Source organism: Protopterus annectens, chromosome 11.part0 (assembly GCF_019279795.1).
Source record: "Protopterus annectens isolate FY-2018-M chromosome 11.part0, PAN1.0, whole genome shotgun sequence".
NCBI lineage: Eukaryota > Metazoa > Chordata > Ceratodontiformes > Protopteridae > Protopterus > Protopterus annectens.
In genome coordinates, this window is record NC_056745.1 from 1,390,422,162 (window position 1) to 1,390,447,548 (window position 25,387).

Consider the following 25,387-nt stretch of genomic DNA (forward strand, 5'->3'; position numbering starts at 1 on the left):
TGATTGGCAGTAGGTTTTTACGTGCCGAGTTGCCGGCCCTGACGCACAACCTTCAACGAAGGTACGCCCATTCACGCATGTCTCCACACAGAAGACGCTCTGAGAACTGAACAGGACAACGTCGTACTGTGAGGCGACCACGCTACCGCAGCACCACCACCGCAGTCAATAAATGATGATAAATTTCTGTACCATTTCAGCCTTTTCTAATAGAATTCCCAAAGTATAGCAAGTGATGGTGTATTACTTTAGCATTTCTGCCTTTACCGATAAAATTACGAAAGCATTGAAAAGCCCAAGAAGTTATTTTGCAAAGTCCAGTAAAGTATCGAAAAGCCTGATAAGTTTATTTCGCAAAGTCCAGTTATTCAAAAGTACTGAGTTTGTTTTTTTTGCACAATTCCGAAAAGCCCAATGAAAGGTAGAAGTTCAGAGTACAAAGGCACTGGACAATTACTGGCATTCATTTTGGCTTATGTGCATGTGTGTATATTTATCCTTATTTGCAAACCCCTTTGCTGGTATGTATTAATATGGCAGATGGATTTCGAAAATCCCTACCACTTGTATATGATCAGAATATTACAGAGAACTGGGGAATATCTGAGTAAGAGTACAATCTTTTCATACAAACAGCTTATGCAGACAGAGAAGCCCATACCAGTGCATTCATTTTGCTAAACCTAGCAGGGTCAGAGGCCATAGAAAGAGAGCATTCATTTGTGTATGCACCAGCAGTGCATGAAGGAGAAGGTGCAGACCACCATACTGCTGTACAAGCGAATCAAGGGAAGACCCCCGAGTGTTTGAAGTGCAAGCTTTCAGAAATGTGTAACCCCCAGATGAATATTACATTACAAAGGCATTTCTTTTACATAACTGATTAGAAACCGGGGAAACATTTGCAGCTTATACAACAGACTTGAGGAAACAGAGCTAAAACATGTAGGTTTGGTGATCTAAAAGATGAGCTGATAAAGGACAGGCTTGTATGTGGTATTAACAGTGCTTCTGGTAGAAAGATTTTACTTTGTGACAGTGATTTAACGCTGAGTGAAGCCATAGAGATTTGTCAACTCCATGAGGTGACAGAAAAACATAAGTAGGCTTGTGAGTGACAAGAGGGTGGTTTCAGTTGGTTCCAGAGCACATGCAGATAGTATGCAACACGTGGCAAACAAGAACAGGCCTAAGCAAGTGGCAGCTACAGGATTTCCAAATAAGCTACAAGGTTTTCCAGAAAGTTCCAAGAAAGGTGCAGGCTCCAGCGCCAGCTCAGTGCAACACAAACATGACTCAGCAAAACCCAAATCCAGCTTTATTGTTAACTGTCACAATTGTGGTGAGAATCATGAGTCTAAAAAAGAGAAGTGCTTAGCATATAGTCAGCAATGTCACAAGTGTAAAAAATGAAATCATTTCTAAAAGTTATGTAAATCAAGTAAGCCTCACACAATTGTAAAGAAAGGTCGCACAAAAAAGCAAGTTGATCAAGTAGAGCCGAAGCGGTTAGCTTTCTATGTAGATGGTGTACCAGTGCTTAGTGAAAGAGCTGATGCAGTGAACTTATTAACAAGAAGTGAAGTATTTTGCACTGTCCAGGTTAATGGAAAATCCACAGAGCTCAAAGTAGACACTGGTTCAAAGTGTAATGTTATATCAGCAGACACATTTGCAAGAGTGAGAACTAATGAACAACTTAACATAACCAGTAGTGCGAAACTTGTTGCTTACGGAGGTGAAGAAATTCCAACTGAAGGTTCAGTGATACGTTCATGTTATTTGGCTGAGAACTGTTACAACTTGTTATTCTACATAGTCTGAAGTCCAGCCCTTTATTGGGTCTCAAAGATAGTACAAGAATAAATCTGCTTTCTTTTTCAAAAGAAGTTCATCATGTGAGTGGAGTTCAGAGTTCCAATTTCTCCAAAGCCATTTTCTCAGAGTATGCCGATTTTTTCGATGACAAATTACACAAACTTCTAGTTGTGCATTCCATGAAGTTAGAACCAGAGGTCACTCCAGTAGTCGACCAGCAAGAAGAGTTCCAATAGTGATGCAAGATAAAGTTAAAGCTCAGCTGGATAAAATGGTGCAGCAAGCGTGTGATTTGTCCAGTCACAGACCCAATGGAATGGGTGCTGTGCATGGTAACCACTCACAAAAAAGGCTCAGATGAAATCAGAATATGCACTGACCCAAGAGATTTGAACAACGCATTCAAAAGACCATATCATCCAGTGTGCATAGTTGAAGAAGTTGAAGCTCTAATACCGAATGCCAAGGGTTTATTTTGGCAAGTGATGCCGGATTGCAAATCCTGATTTCTAACTACTTTTGGTACTCCGTTTGGCAGACACAAATTTCTAAGGATGCCATTTGGAATAAATTCTGCAAGTGAAGTCTTCCAGCATACAGTGGAACACATTTTTTGGGTTATCCATGTGCCACAATAGTAGCCGATCTTTTGGTTGGAGGCAATGATGAAACACAGCATGACAAAAACCTAAAGAAAGTTCTAGACAGAGCATGTGAAGTGAACTTAAAGCTCAATCCTCTGAAGTGCAAATTCAGACTTCCAGAAGTTACATACATAGGACATCTATTTACGAGTACAGCCTTGAGACCAGACCCGACCAAGCAAGCAGCTATTCTTGAAATGTCAGCACCAGATAATGTGCAAGCTCTACAGCATTTTCTGGGCATAGTCAATTGTTTAGGCAAATTTATACCAGACTTCAGTGAGTTAACACCATCTTTAAGAGAGCTAACACAAAAAAATGTTGTATAGTCATGGTTAGAACATCACCAGAAACATTTGAAGACCTTAAGCAAAATATTGCCACCCTACTTACGTTAAAATACTATGATGAGAACAAACCAGTTATTCTTTCCTGTGATGCTTCAAAATTTGGCCTAGGTGCAGTTATACTTAGAAACTGAGATGCATTATGTTCAAATTGAGAAAGAGCTTTTGGCAATACTATTTGCATGCTCCACGTTTCATGATTACATTTATAGTCAAACTGTTCAGATTGAAACTGATCATCAACCTTTAGTTGCTATTCTAAAGAAGCCTAAGCATTCCACTCCAGCGAGATTACAAAGAATGATGCTCAAATTGCAAAAGTACAATTTCAAATTGGTCCACACTAAAAGTAAATTGCTTTATCAGGCTGATACCTTATCCAGATCTCTTAGAGTTACAACAGAACAGCTTGATGAAGAAAATTTTGACTTTGATGTGATGTCAGTGCATAATTTTTCCATCACTAGACTTGATGAATTAAGTCAAAGATCACACTCAGACTGATCCAATTTCATAGAAGCTCAATCACTATACTAATGTCAGACAGCCGTCAAGACAATCTAGTGTATCACCTGCAGTACAAATGTATTTTCCTTACAGAGATGAAATGTTGATGGAAAATGGCACTATTTTCAAAGGACCTAAAATTGTTGCTCCTGCTTCCTTACAACAAGAACACATTCAGATTTTGCATTATGGTCACCCAGGAACCACATCTACTAAGAGAAGGGCATGAGAATTAGTATTTTGGCCTTCATTACTGAAAGACATTGACAGAGTTCTTTCTACTCACTCAGTATGCAATATTACCAAAGCACATCTGCAAAGAGAACCGTTTCAGCTAAGTCCAATTCCTAAACTACCTTGCTCTACTGTAGGAACTGATATCTTTGAGTGAAAGAATCGACATTACTTAGTTTTGGTAGACTTTTATTCAGATTGGCTCAAGAATGATCTACTGCCTAGGGTAGGAGGGTGGTGTAATGGTTAAGGTGTTTACCTTACAAACACAAGGTGCAGGGGTTTGATTCTCACATCTGGTTATTGACTAGGCTTAAAATGGCCCACAATGGCAGTTAGCCTAGTACAAACCTATTTAAGGTTGGGAGGGTGGCTTAATGGCTAAGGTGTTTGCCTTACAAACCCAAGGTGCAGGGTTTGAGTCTCACAAGGGATAATTGGCTAGGCTAAAAATGGCTCGCAAGGGCAGTTAGCTTAGTAATAAACTATGAACCTAACCCCAACTGCTGTTACTACTAAGTTGAAATATCATTTTTCAGTTCATGGTTGTTGTTGTGTCTTTCGGCTTTTCCCGGTTAGGGGTCGCCACAGCGTAACTCCGGTCCGCTAATGATTGGCAGTAGATTTTTATGTGCCGAGTTGCAGGCCCTGACGCACAACCTTCAACGAAGGTACGCCCATTCACGCATGTCTCCACACAGAAGACGCTCTAGCTGAGAATCGAACAGGACAATGTCTTACTGTGAGGCATGGTAGTCCACACAAACTTTTTTCTGACAATGGTACTTAATTTACTAGACAGTTGTTTCAAAAATATGCAAAAGAATGGCACTTTGTACATGTCACTAGTAGTCCTGAATATCCTCAGTCCAATGGTCTAGCTGAAAGAGCAGTACAGACTGCAAAGCATTTACTTGAAAGGTCAAAGTCTGACAATATTGACATGTTTATGAATTTGCTTAATCTCAGAAACATACCCCTGTAATGCTATTCTTGGCTCACCTGCTCAAAGACTACTTTCCAGGCAAACTAGAACCGTGCTACCTATTTCTTCAAGTTTGTTGCAGCCTAAGTCGATGAACACTAAAACCATCAAGGCTCAACTGTTTAAGAAGCGTAATATACAGAAATCTAGTTACAACCAATCAAGCAAATTACTTTGTCTGTTGAGGGAAGGAGAGATGGTATGAATTCAGACAACAAAAGGTTTTGATCGAATAGGACAGATTACAGGCATCTGTGCCAAGCCAAGATCTTACTTGGTAAATTCCAAAGGAATGGAGTATAGGAGGAATTACAAACATCTCCTTCCTGTCCCAGATTCATCATCATCATTGCAATCACAACACTGTATCTGTGATACAATCTCTAAATCAAAGCATTAATCACACACTGTTTCTAGACCAGAATGCGTTCAAAAGTCTGATTCTGTTCCAGAAAGTGATTTGAACATTCCACAGATCAACCATTTTATAGAAACTATCTCAGTTGCTAAATGTAATTCCCAATTTTATGTCACACAACATAGAGGAGTATTTAAACCCATTGTGAAATACGCAGCAACGTTGGCTTGATTGTATCTACCTATATGTTTAACATTGTATAATGCATGTCTATGGATAACCTGTGATTTCGGCATGCCAAACAGTCTCACAACAATTGCACAGTCTATTCCTCAAAGAGGGAGGATGTAGATCAGAATGTAAAGTGCATGTGCTTGTATCTTTAAGAAGCATGCGAGACTGTACGTGCACGTATATAACCCGCACATGTGCACAACCTTAGTGCCATTTTGTAGGAACAGCTAGGGAGTGAGCATGCATGATCTTAATCATTAGTTGTATATAAGTTACTTAAGTTAGAGTCAATAGTCAACAGTAGTTGTTTGTCTTTTCGGCTTTTCCCGGTTAGGGGTCGCCACAGCGGAACTCCGGTACGCTAGTGATTGGCAGTAGATTTTTTATGGTGCCGAGTTGCCAGCCCAACGCCCAACCTTCAGCGAAGGCACGCCCATTCACGCATGTCTTTTGGAGGCCACTCAACAGTAGTAATGTGTTTGTATGTAATAAAGCTGCTTGAACAGAACCCAAGAAGACTCATTTATTCATGTTCTATCACGAAAGCGACACCGAGGTCACTTAAATGCATTTTCATTGCTTAGTTTTGAATAGTCTAGACACACAATTAGACTATAAGGTACGCATAAAACCAGCTACTCACTGGGATGACCATTAATATAATGATTGCATTTTTTTTTTTGTTCCTGCAGATCATCAGTCCCCTCCTATAGGCCTTGAACTCATGCATTCTCGTGTTACAACTGTCTCTCAGAAAATTCAGGTAAAAGTGAGAGATGATTAGTGTAGGGGTGGAATGACCCAAGCAACCATGAAGGATGGTTGTTTCCTGGGTTGCACTGTCCTTCAGCCTGCTTCCATCTCAGATATGCCCAGGTCCTATAGTCAGAGAGTCTGGATTGAATTCCATCCAGCCTAAGGCTACTCACATTTAAGGTAACATCCTAATTATCTGGCGGATCCCTCCGCTGAAGTCATGTCATTAATTATGCAGTGCTACTTTTTTTTCTCTATCCCTAGCCCCACTTCTGCAATTCTGGTGACCACACCAACAAACAAGGTAAGCAATAACTGCCCGGTGGTCCATTAGTGCTTATGCTTCCAAATCCAATGGTAGTACAGAAAAACTTCCTGGGATAGCCAGGGGCATGCTGTGAATCACACAAATACTACACCTTCTCTGCCTTGGGTAGAAATCAGTATGATAGCAAATTGGAATTCCAGCCTCATCCCGATATGGGGAGCCTGTCAGACTCTTGTGTCCCCCTTTCTCCTCATCAGCTTAGCTCCCAGGTCAAGCAAAGGTTACCTTGGTCATTTTCAAGGCCTTATAAACTTCCCCAATGGAGATCACTGTGCAATGTTAGCACTTTAAAGCCATGTTGTTATTTGCAGCACTTGAGTTTTTACTGTGGCATCTATAACAATATTTATATATATATGTTCGTGTGTGTGTATCAATATCTATATATATATATATATATATACATATACACACACACACACACACACACACACACACACACGATAATGCAATATGATCTATATATAAAAGAGATAAATATAAATATATTGATATATAAATATATTTTATATTTATATAGTATATATTTTACATTCATGTAATATTACATATATACAACTCAAATAAGGTATCACTGAAATCCAAGTGCACAGAAGCAATAACACAATTCCAAAAAAACATCTCCCAGTACAATGGTTTACACACAAACATATACATATATATATATATATATATATATATATATATATATATATAAAATCAGAGAATAGACTTACTCATAAACAAAAAACATCACTCCACAAAGGATTGAAAAACAAACAAAATACGTGGTTTTGCTGGGGGTTAAGCTTTGCCCCCCTCACATCCCCTAATAATTATCTATACCAGCTCTCAGATCATTCTACAGTGGGGTAAAAGTATATTCCATGAACCCCACTATACTGCAATCTCTAACTTAAACAACAGTAATTTTTCGAAAGGCTGACTTTCTATAAGTTGTACCAGCTGCCTCCCCTTCAATGAAAATGCTTATCAATGAAACTCTATGTACACACAAACGTAAACACACATATATATATATCTATATATATATTTATATTTATATATATGTGCATGTATATGTATGTTTGTATATATATAGCCAGTGGCATCAACCCTGTTTTTCCCATTTGTACATGGAGTTGGGGAGTCACATCAACAGTGACCAAATCACTTTTTCAAGAAGAAACTAAGATATCTGGCTTTCAGAAATTTCATTTCTAACAGTACCCCCTCACCAGTGATGACAAGCATTCATGACCTAGGACAAAAGTTTTAAACAATACAATGTGCATTTCCTAAGGATTCTACATGGGAGTTGTAGTATGCATCCACTTGTCAAGCACACCAAATCTGTCTGAGGTGGCTCAGGGATGGTCCACCATCAGCTCAGAGTGAAGGAAAGCCACATCGTCTGTTATTGGACAACAATAACCTTTAACAGACAGGCAATGCTAACTTCAGGAGACAAAACTCTAAGGGTCTCCTTGCCTGGTAAACAATTAAACTGATAGCCCCCCAGTAGTCATTTAACAAGCTCCTTTCCCAAGGTTCAAGGTTCTACAGACATATCAAAATCATTCCAGTTCCATTAGCACTTTTATAATGCACAATACTACCCACATCTTGTTCCTACAGCAGTCTACAGCAAACAGCTTCCTTTGGTCCACTTGCAATGTCATCTGAAGGAGTAGCGTATATTCATTTATTCCTCTTGTGTTCCCCATAGCTAACTGGCATTTCTGCAGGCAGCTTTTTAGCTGCTCGCATTCTCTGACTTTTTCATGCTATGCATTAGCAATGCCTATTAAAGTAAATCTAAAAAAAAAAAAAATAGGAATTCTTCAAATTTGCATTGAAAATTGAGAAAATATGAAAAAAGATAAGCGGAAATAGTAGCCTGGGCCATGTATACAGTGGTGACCAGTTGTAAACACCCTGAATATTGGTTGCTTGAGATATGGTAGGGGGTGATCCTCTAACTGAGTCTGAACGTACATGAACTAGAATGGTTTGTTTAATTACTCTGACAATTATTTTTTCCACATTGGAGACCTGGGTCTTCCAATTTCTTCTCACTGTTTAGCATTTATGACATGACATTTCAATAAGTGTAAACATAGAATACACTATCGTGATTTTTGGAATGTATTTTAACTTTACCGTTAGGATTACCGTGGCTAAGTATTGCTGTAACTGGGTTGTTGCATAATACTAATGATGTATTTTCATGAATGTTAACTGTTTATTGTTCAACAAAGTTCTTGTTGCAAAAAAAAAATCATGGAAAATATAAAATGAAGTTATAGTTTTATCAGAAAAGGTGAAGGCACCAAGGTGTGAGAAAAGTTAATTTGAAGGAATAAGGCCATAATGCAGTTTTCTAGAAAATATGATATGTCTGGGGTTTATTTCAAAAGATCTTACGATCATTTGGACAGGATGCACGCAACAACTCATTATCTCAAGGGGATGTTGGGGGAGTGGGCACTCTTGTATTATTATGAGTACGGAAAATAATAAGGGCAACTGAGCATTATGAACTGCAGTGGATTTGTAATGAGCTTTTATTAGTAGTGGTAGTATTACTATCACCATCATTATTAATTTTAGAAATATTATTACATTTGCATCGCAAACAATTCATCTATTGTGAATTTTGCTAATATTAAGAGATTTAGGCACCCCTTTGACTCTGTGAATAGGAAGACCGCTTTGAGTTGGCAGTGAATTGTAGTTGCAGTGTTACAGTCAGAGTCTGTAATGTTCAGCTATTGTGAATTATGTTGATCCTGGGGGAGTGAGCACCACCCATGTGACTAAAATGATGAAAATGATAGGTACAGGTAAAGGGGAAGAACTGTGGTGGTAGTGTAGGGAGTTTTCATAGAACAACAGCTGCATTTTGAGGTAATATCCACATTTGGCACTAAAGGTATAAAGTGGAACTCCTGAAATACAGGGGTTAGAAGAGAAGGACTTTTAAATATTTTCACTGTATTCCATCTCTACAGAACCATTTTATTTCCATTCACAACATTTACCAATAGAACTGTCAAAAAATAGATTTTCTTCAATTAGTGAAACGTCTAAAATGATGGCACAATCTGTAGTCATTATGTACGGCTTGGGTTTCAGAAGTTTTAAAAGGTGCAGAACTCAGTGAAATAACAATAGAAAACCAGAAGATCTAACAAGCAACTAAGCACTGAATTAAACATGCGCAACTAGACAGTAGCAACCTTAGGGCTAGGATTAACACAGCCCTATTACTGACTGTGGAGTTTTACTTGTGCAGAGGAAAGTAACCTGGCAGATGAATAAAGCTGATGCTTACAATTGTTATGAACATACTGCTTGTTTTTAGGCAGCACATTTGCAAGGGTCTGTTCTCAGTTTATTTATTGTAGGTAAGAACACTCTCCAAGTTACTGCCAGTTATAGGAACCCCTCCATGAACCAGGATACACACACTGCATATTGAGATCTACGTGAATCACTAAATATACAACCAAACACCATAGGTTTAGGTGACTTTAACTACCCATCCATAGAATGGGTAACCTATATGTGTACTAACACATTTGCCCAAAGGTTCTTTGACTTCATCAACTCCAATGCCCTGGACCAGTTGGTTGACACCCCCACAAGGGACCCAAATATTCTGGATCTGGTGCACCACCCCATGCGTGCAGCCCTCCCTAGTGAGGTCTGATCATAAATCAGTCTCATTAGAAGTAACAATAACATCTGCCCCTCCCCCATTAGCAGCAACTAGACTAAAAACTTCTCCAATGCCAATTACAACCTAATGCGTGTCAGCATTAATAGCTTCACAGCCCCTGCCCTCACTGATGCCATGGATACCCACACTAGGATTTACACTAATGCCTTGTATAAGCATCTATATGAATGTATTGACTAGGCTTTACCTGATAGGATCAAAATAAGATCCTCAAGAAAGAACAAGCCTGCTTGTTAGACATCCACCATTAACAGGTTATACAATAAGAGAAAGAAATTGCTGTCCAAGAGCAAGAAGAAACGGTCTCTGAATTGGAAGCATTCCCTCCTTGGCTTAAACAAGCAAATAAAGACACCTCATAATGCATTCTAAAGCTAACTATGAATCCAAATTAGCCCCCTTCACTAAGGATAACCATAAAGCCTTCTTTAGCTATGTCAGAAACCTTAAAGGAAAAAAAAACAGATCTGTGCAGAACTGGTTATTAATGGCACCACATATACTGAACCCACAGAAATATCCAACCTGCTAGCTGACAGGTTCAGTGTAAACTTCTCCCCCCTGTCCCCACCATGTATCCCCCAAAACATCCCTACCATCTGTCCTCCACCTAGCATCTCCAAGGAGCAGGTCATAAATGCTCTCTTCAAAGCCAAAAACACACCCTTTATGGGGCCTGATAATATCATAAATGGACTACAAAAGGAACTAGCTGCACCACTGTTTACTCTTTTTAACCACAGTCTAAACACTGGTTTTGTACCTGCTGAATGGAAAACAGCAACTGTCACCCCATTACATAAAGGAGGCACTTCCACAGACCCTGGGAACTATAGACCCATAAGGCTAACCAGCCTAATCTGCAAGGCTATGGAATGAATAATCACAGAGCTTATCAACAAAGATATAGGAGACCTTCAAATGCTCGACCTGAACCAGTTTGGCTTCATTAAAGGGAGATCCTGCCTCTTGAACTTGGTGGACTTCTTTGAGACAGTCACTAAAGCCCAGGACAAAGGCAGATCTGTGCATTTGGCCTACATGGACCTGGTCAAGGCCTTTGGCACTATTCCCCACTCAGGCATCATTGATGAACTCATCCAGCTGGAGATCAACCTGTGTATTGTCAGGTGGGGTGCAAACTGGGTCACTGATAAAATGCACACAGTCAACATCTGTGACTCAACCTCCACCTGCAGACTTATAAACACTGGTGTTCCACAGGGATCTGTGCACAGGCCCCTATTGTTTGGATTCTACCACGTCTAACAAAGTTTGCTGATGATTGCAAACTGGGTGCAGTCATTGAGTCATTAGAGCTGATGAAGTTTTGTAATACGGGATGAAAGCGCTTATCTTGGGATTCTATTTGTTGTTTATTGTATTGTGTCATTGCCATTTCTATTTATATTCATACCATCATGCTGCTGATCGCAATGAGATGACTGACCATTTCCACAGACTAATTTTAATCAGGTGACACTAAAGACTCAGATAATTTAATGTCAGTCAACTTTTAATTAGAAGGGAATCAATGCTAGGAGTTGTCATTGAGTGCTGGTACACCCACAAAATGCATATTAAATGTTTCTACAGCATTTGGTGTTTGGACCATTTTTTTAATGTTATTTCTTAATAACTAATTCTATATCTCTGTAGTGAAGCTTTCCAGAAAATAGATTCAATATATGTTGTAAACTGCCTTGAAATTAGAGTCAACAAAACATGTACATTTAAAATCAGTAATTTCTAGGAAGGGTTTTCAATACCCAATCCTCTCTAATATCACCAGCAGCTCCAAATGTATTATAAACTACCTCTGAGATCACAACATTGTGGTGCAAAGGGACTAACTCTTGACAAAATAAGTCTTGATGAGTTCATTTTATAAACTCAGTGGCTCCATACAAAAACCTTATACCACTTAAAATGACAAAGTAGGTAGACAGATTCTACTTCTAGTCTCTATGTGGTAACATGTATGAACTGCTTGGTATACTGCTAAGATGTCTGCATTCCTGAGGTGTTTGAACAGGGATCCTTCAGTTCAAGTAAATGGGTCTCATAAGACAGTTAACAAGAAATTAAAAAATATGGATGGGGCCAAATTTGTTGCAGTACACAGGGAAATGGCTGACTGAAAAAAATAGCTGTGTAAACAAAGTGCCTAGTGGAATAGCAAAGCATATTTGTGTCTAACACTATTAAGTGTATGCTAAAGAGTACAGTCTTTGTGGGCAGATTGCAGCAGATATGATGAATAAATGCGATGGCAACTGTTTTTGTTGGATGAAGCCCCAATACAATGTCTAAAGACTGTCAGCCACTGGCTTCAAAGGAAGAGAACAACTTTCTTGAGGATTACAATCACATCTCAAAAAAGATCACGAAGCATGAAGCTCTTATTGGTCATGAATGGATTACAGTGGAAAACCGCAAGGTGCCTTGAACTTTGTGTTTCAACAGAATGAGCTGACAGAACAGCATAAATAAAGTTTGAAAACTGTGCTACAAATCAGCAAGACAAATGGAAGCAGAGACTTAGAAATGGGTTAAAGGCATACTGCTGTCACACACTTGTCTGACTAAGCACAAGTCAGGGCATATCAGGCTTAATATATTTAGTCCACAGTCAAAATATGGAAAAGTAAAATAATCAAAAAAGAAACATAACTGAACAGCTATAGACACAGAAAGGGGAAATGGAAGTGCTACAGAATGAGGAAAGGAGGAGCGAATGGGTTACGTACAAAATGGTTTAAAAAAGACGGCTGAACATAGATCCATCTCAGTTTGGATTTGTCAAGGTAGGTCATGCCTACTCATCCTGGTGGATTTTTTTGAAAAGGTCATCAAAACAACAGATGAAGGCAAAATGACACACACCACATACCTCGACCTAGCAAAAGTTTTTGACACTATTCCCCACTCAGGCATAGTAGTAAAGCTAAATAAACTGGGAATAAACCCCTATGACCCCTACTGTATTGCCAATTGGCTCATAGGTAGGACACACACAATCAAAATAGGGGAAGTTACATCCACAAACAGACAGTCACCACTGGAGACCTCCTGGGTTCTGTGCTGGGATCTCTATTGTTTGGCATCTGCTTTTGTGAAGTAAAAACCAAAACCAAATTGCTCTGGCTGACAAAGTTTGCATATGTCTGCAATCTAGGAGCAGTTACTGAATCCCCAAATGATTTAGACATCCTGCAAGAACATTTGTCTCAAAAAAATAACTAGTGTCGAAATCATGGTCTGAAACTAAATGCCAAAAAATGCATTATTGTATCCTTTTGGAAGTCATCTACCCATAGGAATTACTGCACTGACAATACACCCCTAAGTGTTGGCTCAGTTGTTCAGGACTTAACTTTTGACAATATGTTCACTGCTCTAAGAAAGTCCTCCTATATTGCACATCTTATAAACAAAGGGATCATGTCCAGATCTACAGATATTATTGTTTCCCTTTATTCATCCCTCATTAGGCCAGTCACTGAATATAATGTCCTCTTTGGCATGTCTCACTCCAGACACATGCAACAACTGGAATACCCATAGAGATATCTTACTAAAAGGATACAAGGCCTAAACAAACATGTCCTACATGGACTGACTCAAAGTCCTGTCACTATATTCTGTATCCTACAGACTGCTTAGTGTTGACTTGTGTCTGGCATAAAAGGCATTCTCCAATCCATTACTGATGGATTTACTGCATATAAGCAAGTCAAACAGCATCCGAAATTTGAGTTCATAGGTTGGTACTAGGCTATCAGCCCTAGGGCCTATACAATGGCTATTTCTTCCCACATTATTTACCTTCCTGGACCCCTGTCTAGCAGGGTGACTGACGTGATCCGGTTCCTCTTGAAGAGGTCCTCTGCTTGACATGTATGGGCAATCTATTCCAGAGTCTGGGAGTCTCTGGGTCAGGAACCTATCCCTCCAGCATGTTTTGTTTATTGTGATGACAAGGTTTAGATCCCTGGGCGTGTAGCTCTGAGGGATTGGGATTTTGTAGCATGTCCAACAGCTCTGGGTTTGACATGGCCTTGTATGTTAGAGAGATCGCCTCTGAGTAGACGATATGCGACAGAGTATAGCTTGAGTTTTTTAAGGTGGTCGGTGTAGGGCATCTGCTTTAGGCCTGTGATTCTTTTAGTGAGGTATTTCTGAGGCCTTTCCAGTTGTTGCAGATGTCTTGAGAGGTACATACCAAATGGGGCATTGTATTCTATAATGAGTCTAATGAGGGATGAGTACAGTGGGACAATGACCTCCTTTTTTCTGGATGAAAAGCCCTTCGTGATGAGGTGTGCCACATAGAAGGATTTCCTGACTGTTGTGTTATCGAAGGTGAGACCACTGTCCACCTGTATCCCTAAGTCTCTTATCACACTTTCTGTGTTTAGTGTACTGCCACCTATATGGTAATGGGATAACAATACATTTCTTGGCATTGAGCTTGAGCCCATGGCTCTGGCACCAAGCATCTGTTTCTGTAAGGCCCTTTTGTAGAGTATCCACATCATTTGGGATTCAATAATGGCTCCCAGTTTGCAGTCATCTGCAAACTTTGTTAGCCAGAGTCCCTTAGTGTTGACCTGTACTTCAGAGAAGTAGATGCCAAACAAGAGCGGCCCCAGGACTGAACCCTGAGGTACTCCACTTGTCACTTGTCTGGAGCTGGATTTGGAGTCGGCTACTTTTACAGTGTGGGTTCTATCAGTAAGCCATTTAGCAACCCATTGGGTGACATAGGAATTAATGCCCAACTTAGTACGTTTATCTATGATTCCAGAGTGAGGGATGGTGTCAAAGGCCTTGGCAAGGTCTAGATAGGCTGTGTGGACCACCTTACCCTTGTCCATGGCTCTGGAGACTGATTCAAAGAAGTCAATCAGGTTCATGAGACAAGATCGGCCCTTCACAAACCCAAACTGGATGGGGTCCAGTGTTTGAAGGTTGCCAATGTCTTTGTTTATAAGTTCCATGATAATACGCTCCATGGCCTTGCAGATAAGGCTTGTCAGACTGATGGGACGGTAGTTTCCGGGATCCAAGGTGGATCCCCCCCTTGTGGATTGGGATCTAAATATCTTTTACGACATCTTCAGAACAGTTTTGAGGGGCAGTATGTTCTGCAGAGGATACTGCTGCTCTGGAACAGACTCCCCATCCACATAAAACAAAGCTCATCTCAGTCCATTTTAAGTGCAACTCAGACCCATGGATGAGAAAGAGAAAATTTGCCACTGCACTGCCCCCTACTACTACTAATGGACAGATGCAGGTCCTAAATGCTATATCCTAGGCATATGTCCCTTCACATTATCCATGATATGAACCCAATTATTCTCAGCAGGGGTAATATACAATTATTGACCATGGGTATGGTTATTCTATAACCAAATGGGGTAGGGTATTTTGAGCACAAAAAGGGAAACTGGATAGGCTTAAAATAGCCCACAAGGGCAGATAGCCTAGTACTTACCTCTGAACCTATGAACCTATGGTAGAGTTTCATAACAATAGTATCAGCTGGTGAAAAGGGAAGATTTGAGGGTGAAGGAAAAGGTGCAAAGCAAAAAAGGGCTGATGATACAAAATGATACGTTTAAGACTGACTTGAGAAATACTGTTTCACAGAAAGACTAGAAGAATGGGTTGCACAGCTTTTATAGGGGGTGGATAACAGGTCTACAGATGGGCACAATGGTTTGATGGGTGAAATCAAATACATTTTTTGAGGGACAGCAGCCAGAAATATGCTTCCATAAACACTGTGGTGGGAGTAATAGTTCTTGATAGTTTTCTCTGTCAGCATTACTGAATATTCAAATACTGTACCCCCAGTTTCAGCTCAAGCTTATTATATTCTTACCTTGAAAACAGAAAGAAACATTTCTTATCTTTATTATGTACATCATAAGAAACGGCTGAGAGAGCTCTGCTATTTTCTGATTTGGGATCACCCACAGTAATGACAGCTTTTCTTGTGCAACTTCAACCAAGTCTCATAACATCATACTGTATTTATCAGATACAGTTATCCAAAGCTACTCAAAAGAAAAAAAAAACGCATTCTATTTAATGTTTACCTAGATTTTGCCACATGCTGAAGATCTCACATCCCATCATCACTCGCATGTCACCATACCTGTACAGGATAGAAAATAAATATGGTTTAAATTCTTAATTTTCTGACAATTTCTTTTTTTCACTAGATTCAAAGCTCATTACAACACATACAGCCCAGGAGAGCACTGAAGAGCCTAGATCATTTCCCAATTACCCTACATCACTATCTAGTTAAGTGACTTGCTCAGAGTCACACAGCAGGCACATGGAGAATAAAGGAATCAAACCCTTGACTGCAGAAAGCAGCCCATAATACTCTTCATCCTCTGTACAACTAGCTTAGGTCTACTTTGTTCATATGGATTCATCTCCCTGAGTTATGTATGTCTGCATATTTTTTCTGTGAATAATGAGATGTGTGCTTCGGCTTCCTCAAGACAGTGAACTGGAGAAAGAAGACAACCAGACAATGAATAAATGAATGAATCAATCACTTGGTCAACAAAATACATTTTTTCTTTCTTTAAATATAACAGTTGTTGCTGGGTCTTTACTGTCTTCTACATGTGTGTGTGTTTGGGGTAGAGGATGACTGCATTAAGATTAACAATATACGATGCAAATGGACATGCCTGTAGATATGATTCTGGAATCACATAAATAATTAATTAATTAGATGATTACAACAGATCGGGCCTGTAACTGTTCTGCATTATTTTTTGTAATTATGTGAACATTGCAACCCCTACATTAAACATTTTTACTGTTATTTGATTAGTCTTTTTGAAAATACATTGCCTTCTGCTTGTACTTAAGGTATAGATGGGAGAATACTGTTGAAAAATACAGCCCTAAGGCATCATATTTGGCCAATATATTTCTTATATATGACCTGTATATCACACATTAACTCATTAACACCTGTCAATTAAGTCTGACACTGTAACTGTAGGCAGAGTGGACTGCAATTTTCTATTGCTGAGTCACAATAAATTTAAATGTGAACAGATATTTTTAACTGAGCAAGAAAGCAGTCTTTAGCATTTCTTATTCAGCAAAAGTAATTTTCTTAGGTTTAATACACTTACTCATGGCACTTTTAGTACTGTGATTAAGATACATTGAGACAAAAGCTCTACATGTGCTCTGCTTCTCAAGTGCTATCAGGATGAATCGGACACGGCAGCTGGCACATCTACTGCTACAGACATAATAAACACCATAGAATAATCAGCAATGTCAGCGTTAAAGAGGTAAATCTTTTGCAAATACAAAATAAATGCTCCAGCAACCTAAGCATGTGACCAACCATGGCTTTCCAGAACTGTACTGTGATAGCCAAGCTGGCTTCTCTACACCTCACTGAGTTTAAATCTCATGAGGTACCACATGTTCAAGGTCAGCTTGGTGAAGCTAATCTTCCTCAGCAGTTGCTGTTTCCCTTTTTTTTTTTAAATGAAATCACTGCCAGTGTAACTTTCTAAGTGTGCACTGGAGGTCATTTCTTTCTTTTGAAAGACTTACCTTCTTCATGTTTGTACAAGTGAGTTGTTGTCTATATGGAACTGCTCAATGTGTGTTTCCAGCATAGAGACCTCATAAGAGATCTTTGCAAAACTCTTTCAAAGAGGACAATGTCCAGTAAACCCTGTTCCCATAACATGAATGAATGCTGTTATTAAAATCTTTTTTTTTTTAATTTTCTGCTTGTCTTGATTCAGTTGGTAGCCTATTGCACATTTTTGCATCTTCATATTGAAATAATTTTTTGCCCTAACCGGTCCAATATTGGCCTTATTAGGCTTATACATAGTGGAAACAAAATTACAATATTACTAGAATTTATTGGTCTTGATATACTCCTCATGATGCCTACACATCTTTCCCAACAAATGTATTTTAAGAGCTCTAAAATTAAAATTACTGGCTATTAAAATACCCAAGTCCTCACAGCACCAACATATTTTAGTCTGTATGAATATCCAACATCTTATGTGCCAAAGTGCATGATGGAATATTATTTACAGTTAAAGGATATGTTAGTGGAATCAAGCAAAGGTTGTAGGTCATCAATATACTTCTGTATTGTACACTGATCATTAGTGTTGGTCACCAGTCCTGCAGTTTTAGTGCCATCAGTAAACTTTGCTGTTCAATAGTGTACATGAATATATGGAATAAAAATGGACCCAGAATGGTTGCTTTTGGAACCCCTGTTGTAGCATATTATTTTTATAGGGTTTATTCAAGCTTCACAGCCTTCTAAGCAGTTTTCATTCCATTTAATCATGAACTAATCAAATTTTCAGTTCTCCAATGCCATTATTATGGAGCTGTGGGGTGGGGGATTTACTCTGATACAGAGGATGCACTAGGTCTTGTTTTATTTTTAGTTTGTTTTTCTTCTGGATGAGGTTATAGCAAAGTTATTTTTATCTAGTCATACCCGTGTCCAGATGTAAGGTGAGTCAAAGGAAATGGTCAAGCAGCCATATGGCAAAATGACTCCCAGGCTTGTAGTAAATATTCCTGTTAATATTATTTACTACAATTCTGGGAGTCATTTTGTCATGCAACAACATTAGATTTTTCTGTCTGATGGAGCATAAGTATGAAATTACCACTTGTTAGTCTATAAATAAGAGAGAAGAGACACAGAAGTATGCTTACTTGTATTTATGGAAATGATAGTGCCTCACAAAACTGACCCAAGGTTTGTCCTATGGTTTCTATAAGAACTCTCAGACACTTTTCAAATGAAACGATTATAGCATTGACAGTTGACTTTTCACAGTAATATAGTAAGCTGTGCTTTCATGTTCTTCTCTCAAGTCAATACAATTTGCTTCCTCCATTTGAACTTATCCTTGCCTGAGTTTGATTACTTTATGTCTGCAAAAAACTAGCCCCTGAAAACAGTTTCCATGGCATTCTCGTTTATTCTCCCTACGCAGTCTATGTTTGGTGATTTACTCAGACAGGTCGAGTTAACTGCTGTAATTTTTTCTAGTTGTAAGTCTCTGTACATTGCAGTATGAGAACTTATGATCAGGATAACTCTCTTATTCAATTAAAAAAAAAAAAAGTTGCTTAATTATGTTAAGTGTGACAAGTTAATTTTTCACATTACAAAAACAAAAACTATAGGGAACAAACATTTCGTGTAAGTGTAAAACCATGTTATTAGGATCATAGGAAGTTACTAGGCTAATAGCCCTAGGGCCTTTACAAGCCTAGCCAATTTCTACCCTTGTTTTCACAATCAGCACCTATTGCCCCTATCCAAGAGGGACACAGGTGGAAACCCAGGGGTGAATTTATGGTTACCATCCAATCGTCCAGGTTGCATTATTGTTAGCACAATTTTATGAACAACTTGGCCAAATGTAGGGGTGACCAAGAGACTATAACATATTAGTCATATTAGAAACAGAAAGTCTCAAGCTGAAGTAAATATATAACAAGGAAAAGTATTTGTAGAGTTCCTTAACCTGCAAAACTTTCAGACTGTGACATCTACATCAAAGTAGATGCAAGGATCAAAATGTAACAATTATGTAACTGCATTAACAATTTCAAGAGATGAAGGACTGATGCTTTGCATTTACAAAAGGTAAGAGAACAGACTTATGACATACATGATGCAATACAGAAGGTTCCAAAATGTGATAAATAAGCAAAAGCAAAATGTAGAATACAAGATACTAAAAATTAGCCATACAAAGTAAAAGAAACGTGGGGCCACACAGATGTTATTATAGCAGGCTACAACCCCTAGAAAACAATTGTGAATTTACAGATATTAAAAAAAAAAGTTAAAAATCTAGATATTGCAGTACGGCAGCACTGTAGGGGTAAGGAAACTGAATGTCAAAAAAAAATGTAATAAAACAACAGATGACATAGAAAGATAAAGGATGAAGATAAAAAGACAAACAAAAGAGACTGTAACAAAAAATACATAAATGCAGCAGACAGCACAAAAGTTACAAGCATTGTCCTTTGGATGTATGTATGAATGAACACGTCTGTTGTCAGACAAGGCTACCTGAGATTCCCCACTGCACCGTTCATGCTTTTTTTAAACATTTGACTATCCAATGATAATTTGTCTACCCCACAACAGAAATCAGCTCAAGAAATGTTTTGACTGCCAAAGTACTATCCAAAGCAAAATGACTCCACTATGTCCCCAAGAAAGTGGTCTACTGGAACATTTCACATACAACAGACAAGGCAATGAGGGCTACTAACATTAAATTACCTGCTGGTAACAGCTCCTGAACATAATGAGAGCCCAGAGAAGTTCCATTTATCCCACTGCTGGACATGCACCAACACACTTGTTGTTCAAACCCAATTTTAGCATGAAGGTACCTTGTATGGTTGAACCCATATTAATATCAAAAGACAACAAAAGGCAGTACATGGAGAAGGAAACAAAATGATATGCTGAAAAAGGCCAATAAATACTTATTCTACAAAGATCAGACTAATGTGGTAAAAGCTGAGCAATACAAGCACTTTGGTCAATCCATAACCCTAGCAGAAAAAATACATTAAGTAGACAATGTTCACAGTAACTAATGGAAGACTTTCAACAAGATCACTTGGTCTCATATCCTGGTCATTTGTCCCTTTATAATGCTATTTTTATCTCTTTTATGATGGGAAACATCAAAAAGTTTGTATAAAATGGAATGACATAATGGAAGACATTGCGTTACCAGGCACTGGTCATTTTGAAAACATTGACAAACAATGGTGATAATAAAGCAAGAAACTAACAAGCAGGGTGATGTCCTTTGTCATTACCTGTGACCAAGGACATGGCACCTTGCTTGTGACACTACTACTATTAAAGTTTAACTTGACAGATTAAGAGTAATGCTGCTAAGGTTGAAGAGGGCCCCATATGTATCCTCATATGCAGAAGATGAAGCCTATTCAATTCCTGCGTTTTATTTTATTTTAGTTATTTTACTTAACATTTGTTAACTTCGAAACTCCGACTTGGAACAAAGCCAATTTTCAGCAGAAGCCCTGGGAGGAATGCTCTAGACACTTGCCTTTGTAACATGGGAGCAGACCACAGTACCTGGAGAAAACCCACATGAATGCAGGGTGGTCATGCAGACCTCGCACAGAAGGCAATCCAGCCGAGAATCGAACCGGGTAACCTTTTGCCGTGAGGTGACAATGCTACTGCTTCACCACTGTGCCATCCTTTGTTTTTAAAAATAGACTGCCCAGATGTTTGAGTCATACTTGTCATGTGTTACTCGTAAAACTGTTGTTTTCTCACAAATCTGTAAGGACAACAAGTCTCTAAACAATGAGAGACATTTGAGTTTCAGACTTCATGTCTTTCAGAAAAAATGTATGCTAATGCAAAACATATTGTTCTAGTAGTTTTCTAATTTTATAAAAGCAACACTTTTTCTGCCTAAATGACCCCACATGTGACAGAAATGTCATTTGTAGTATGAGCACTTCTAATATTTGCTGGCAAATAACCTTCTGAGTTACTCTGTTAGACTTATTACTTTCATTTCTGACTGCTTTATATACCATTAACTTTGCAAACGACTATAACAAAGACCAAAAAAGATACAAAAGATGGGGATTGATGGCCAGAGAAGCTGAGATGGCTGCAAGATGCACCTTAAAAGAAGCAAATGATAAACCCTCTCTAAGTAGCTCTCACACATATTTAAAAAAACAGAGTGATCAAAACACTTATGGGGCTTCTGTAATGAGCTAGGCACCACCCAAAAGCATCTTATACATGTAAATAAAATATTTGGTTGAGGTTTTCTTGCTGCTCATGGAACAAGTGCCTAAACAGCATCAAAATAATATCATCCAGGCTATCAGCTGCAATTGCTCTAAGCTGGGGTGCACCATTTGCCCGTGATGCTGTGTGAGCAGACACAGTCTAATGAGGAAACTTGTGATGATTGTCCTTGGCCTGTTCCTTTAAAAGGGAGAACTAACTTTGCTTGGGCCAAGAGGGGGTTTACGACAATGATCTTTGGTAATTCTTTCTGACTCTTTAAAGGTACTTTGGGAATCACTGGAAAGGGTGGAAATACATGCAGGAGCATTCCCAGACATGGGAATGATAGAGCACATGTCTTCCAAATATGGCTACAAGGATGCCTTCAACAGAATGTTTGCAGTTGTCTGTTCTGAAAGGAGGCTAGCAGATCTACTTGAGGTGTTTGCCCAATCTGGAGCAAGTCTTGGAAGACCTCTACATGGAGCTTGCACTCGTGAGGATCTTTTCAGCATCTGCTTAGTCTGTTTGCCACTATGTTTTGCTCTGACAAAATGTATGAGACCTAAAGAGTCACAGAATCCGGTACAGGTAGCTCCCAGGCCATGACTACAAACAGGCAAAGAGGACAGGACCTTATACCCTCTTGTCTGCTCACACACCACATGAGTGTGCTGTTGTCTGTGACAGATAAAAGGGGACCTGGAGGCCATAAGTGGGGAAGAATCGTTAAGGTTTGAATTGCTGCTAACATTTCTTTGATGTTTATGTGCATCTAAAAGAACCCCATTCGCCTTGTACCATAACTCCCCTGTACACTGTTCCCCAAGCAAAATCTTATGAGTCTGTCTGGACTGTCTAAACTGGGGTCTAGAGGCAGAAGAGTAGGTCTGGAATGAGATATATTTGATCCTTCCACCACTGTAACTTTTGCTTCAAAAAATCCAGCACTGGTACCTAGACATCCTACAGATGAAGGTACCGGGTCCAACAATTCTTAAAGTACAACTGAGTTTTTCTCGTGTAGTCTGGTTAGTTGCATTAAAAGGAATATTGATGCCATGAGGCTTAGAATTTTGAGGAAAACTCTTGCTGAGGCCATATCTGGAAGATTGCAGCTTACACAAAAATAAGGAAAACGTATCACAAATGTACTGAAATTTAAGAAAAATGAGGGCTTTATTATAAAAAAGGAGCATTTGGTAATTATATATAGAGAGCAGAGTATTCATCTAATGAAATGAATGAGTTTATGGTTTACTGTGGAAAAGCGAGCGGTGTATAAAGGAAATGGAATTAGAAGCTGGAGACAGCCAAAGAGTTTGAAAGCAGGTAAGCAAGTCAACAGAGAAAAAAAAAAAGATTTTTTGTTTCATCCTGATAATGTCACTATTTTGTTTTCATATGTTATGGTAGTGTGTCCTCTCCCTCAAAAATAAAGATAATACTATTAAAAATTTTCTTTTGGATCATTTGGGGGGGAATTGCTTCAGTTTGTCAAGGAAGAATACAGTTCACAAAGCAGAAGTAGAAATGGGGGGGGGGGGGTTGAAGAAAGTTAAACTCACAGGCATAATTATTTTCCAGGTTTCTGGGAAAAGAATTAATTAAAGCTGCATTTTCATTTAGTATATGTAGGATACTATATGACTTTTCTGTCAGAAAATTGATAGGGGAGAATGTCAACTGAAGAGAAAAAAAGAACACTAAGAACGTTTGTTCAGTTTAAATATAACAAAAGTGGGTCTGGGACGTTAGACTTTTATATGAATGTGTAGTATGGTCAGTGTCTTGGGATTTAAGTCGACTTCTGCTAAGGATACTATTGGTAGTAGTTACTAGTTAGTTAACAGACCGCTGAAAGAAGTGTTGTCACTGAACTTACAGGGTGCCGTGTGAACAAGATAAGCTGTGATTAAAAGCAGGAATGGGGTGCAGACTCTGAACAATGAGTAGCTGTGGTATTCTAAGGCTGGGTGATGCAGTGGGGGAAATGTCCCCTCCCCTGACTAGCACAATGTTGCTTTTGATTATGCAAGCAAATAGATGCAGTGTGTCCAGCTTCCCACTTGGAAAGTGTGCCTGAATATAGACCCCTCACAAAATAATCTTTTGATATTAATGGTTTTGTTGACTGCATACCAGGTATGGAACACTAGGGGATGGAGAGGTATCACCTAAGGAAACTCCACCTGTGCATCGTGCATCCTTAACTCAAGCAGACTAAACTTTCATCAACAAGAATTGCTGGAGTGGCAGATAACTGCTTCCCTGGATGACTGCCTTGGTTAAACGCAGGTTCTTGCAAACAGCATTTGTAGTCTGCTGTCTACAGTCTACTCATAAGTCACTCACTCCACAAGGAGGTGCTCTGCAGCAGTTTCCCCAGGAACATGCTCCCTTCCTCAGAGAGAGAGACTGAGAGAGACAAGGAAAAGTTTTTTGCTGAAGTTACCCCTTTTCCTTCTTCCTTTACCCCAGTTGGCCCTTCTGCTACCAAGTCTGATACGCACTGTCACTGCAGACGTGCATCTTGCCTCCACAGCAATAGGTGTCATAATAGCTCATTAGTAATAATTATATGTGTCTTCCCTATAGCTGAATGAACACAATAATAGTGTTACATAATATTTTCACTGTGTCTACGGTAGCCATTTTTTAAATCCGCATTAATAATGCATTTATGCAAATATATTTACTTGAACAGATATTTTATATTTAAGCCTTTTGACACACATGCAATGCAGTGGGAAAGCTTTTAATCATAATGTTACATAAAATGAGATATAGTGAACATCTCACTTGTGAAAATCTAATACATCTACAAAGAAAACACAGCATGTGTGTAGTACTTCATTTTTGCTGACAGTAAAGGACAAAAGTTAATTTGCATCTTTCAAGTTCAAATGTTTTCTCTTTCAGCATTAAAACGTCAATTTTCTGTCGGTGCAGAAAGGATATCAGTTTTAAATTAGAAATAGATGAGAGATGTTCTGTAAAGTTTCAGAAGAAAATAACCTAGGGGGCATTTAATCACAGTGCACACAATCTAAATGCCACAGCAAAGGTAAAATAATTTAGAAACTACACCCTTGTGAGCTGTAGGTCACAAATGAAATTTAGAGAAATGCAAATGTGTCATAAATGGTTGAAGGAAATGTACCCAACGAAATGAACATGTGCTTCATATACTATGTAAGACAGTGTTGTTGAATCACTCGAACACTAAAAATCATTCTAAAAGCAGTCATTCACTAAAATTAAACTGAATAAGACTGGAGAACTTCAGTGGGCTTTTACTGTCTTACTCTGTTAAGCCTTTGCAATTGTTTTCATCTTCCACATTGACAATTAGGAAAAAACAGCTCTGTTTACATGTTCAACCAGGGGCTTCACAGAAAGTAATGTGTTTGCACAATCAAGGCAAAGAGAAAAAGCTAAATAACAGAAATGACATGTAAAATTTGAAAATTAAAACTACATGGAACATTACCAACAAAAAGTGCCTCGATATTAATCTGCCTTGCCCGTAGTTTGCAATGTTTAATTAGAAACATCTACTGAATAAAAAACAGGGAGTGTG

The 25,387-nt window shown here is 38.8% G+C and overlaps 1 protein-coding gene across 2 annotated transcripts in view; it reads right to left on the minus strand.

Moving 5' to 3' along the window:
- DOCK4 (dedicator of cytokinesis 4) overlaps window positions 1-25,387 on the minus strand; it is a 3,006,016-nt gene that overhangs the window by 625,721 nt on the left and 2,354,908 nt on the right. For both annotated transcript variants that reach the window (XM_044088673.1, XM_044088674.1), the window contains exon 30: window positions 16,046-16,104. In XM_044088673.1, coding sequence (XP_043944608.1) covers window positions 16,046-16,104 — 59 coding nt within the window. The remainder of the gene's footprint in view (window positions 1-16,045; window positions 16,105-25,387) is intronic.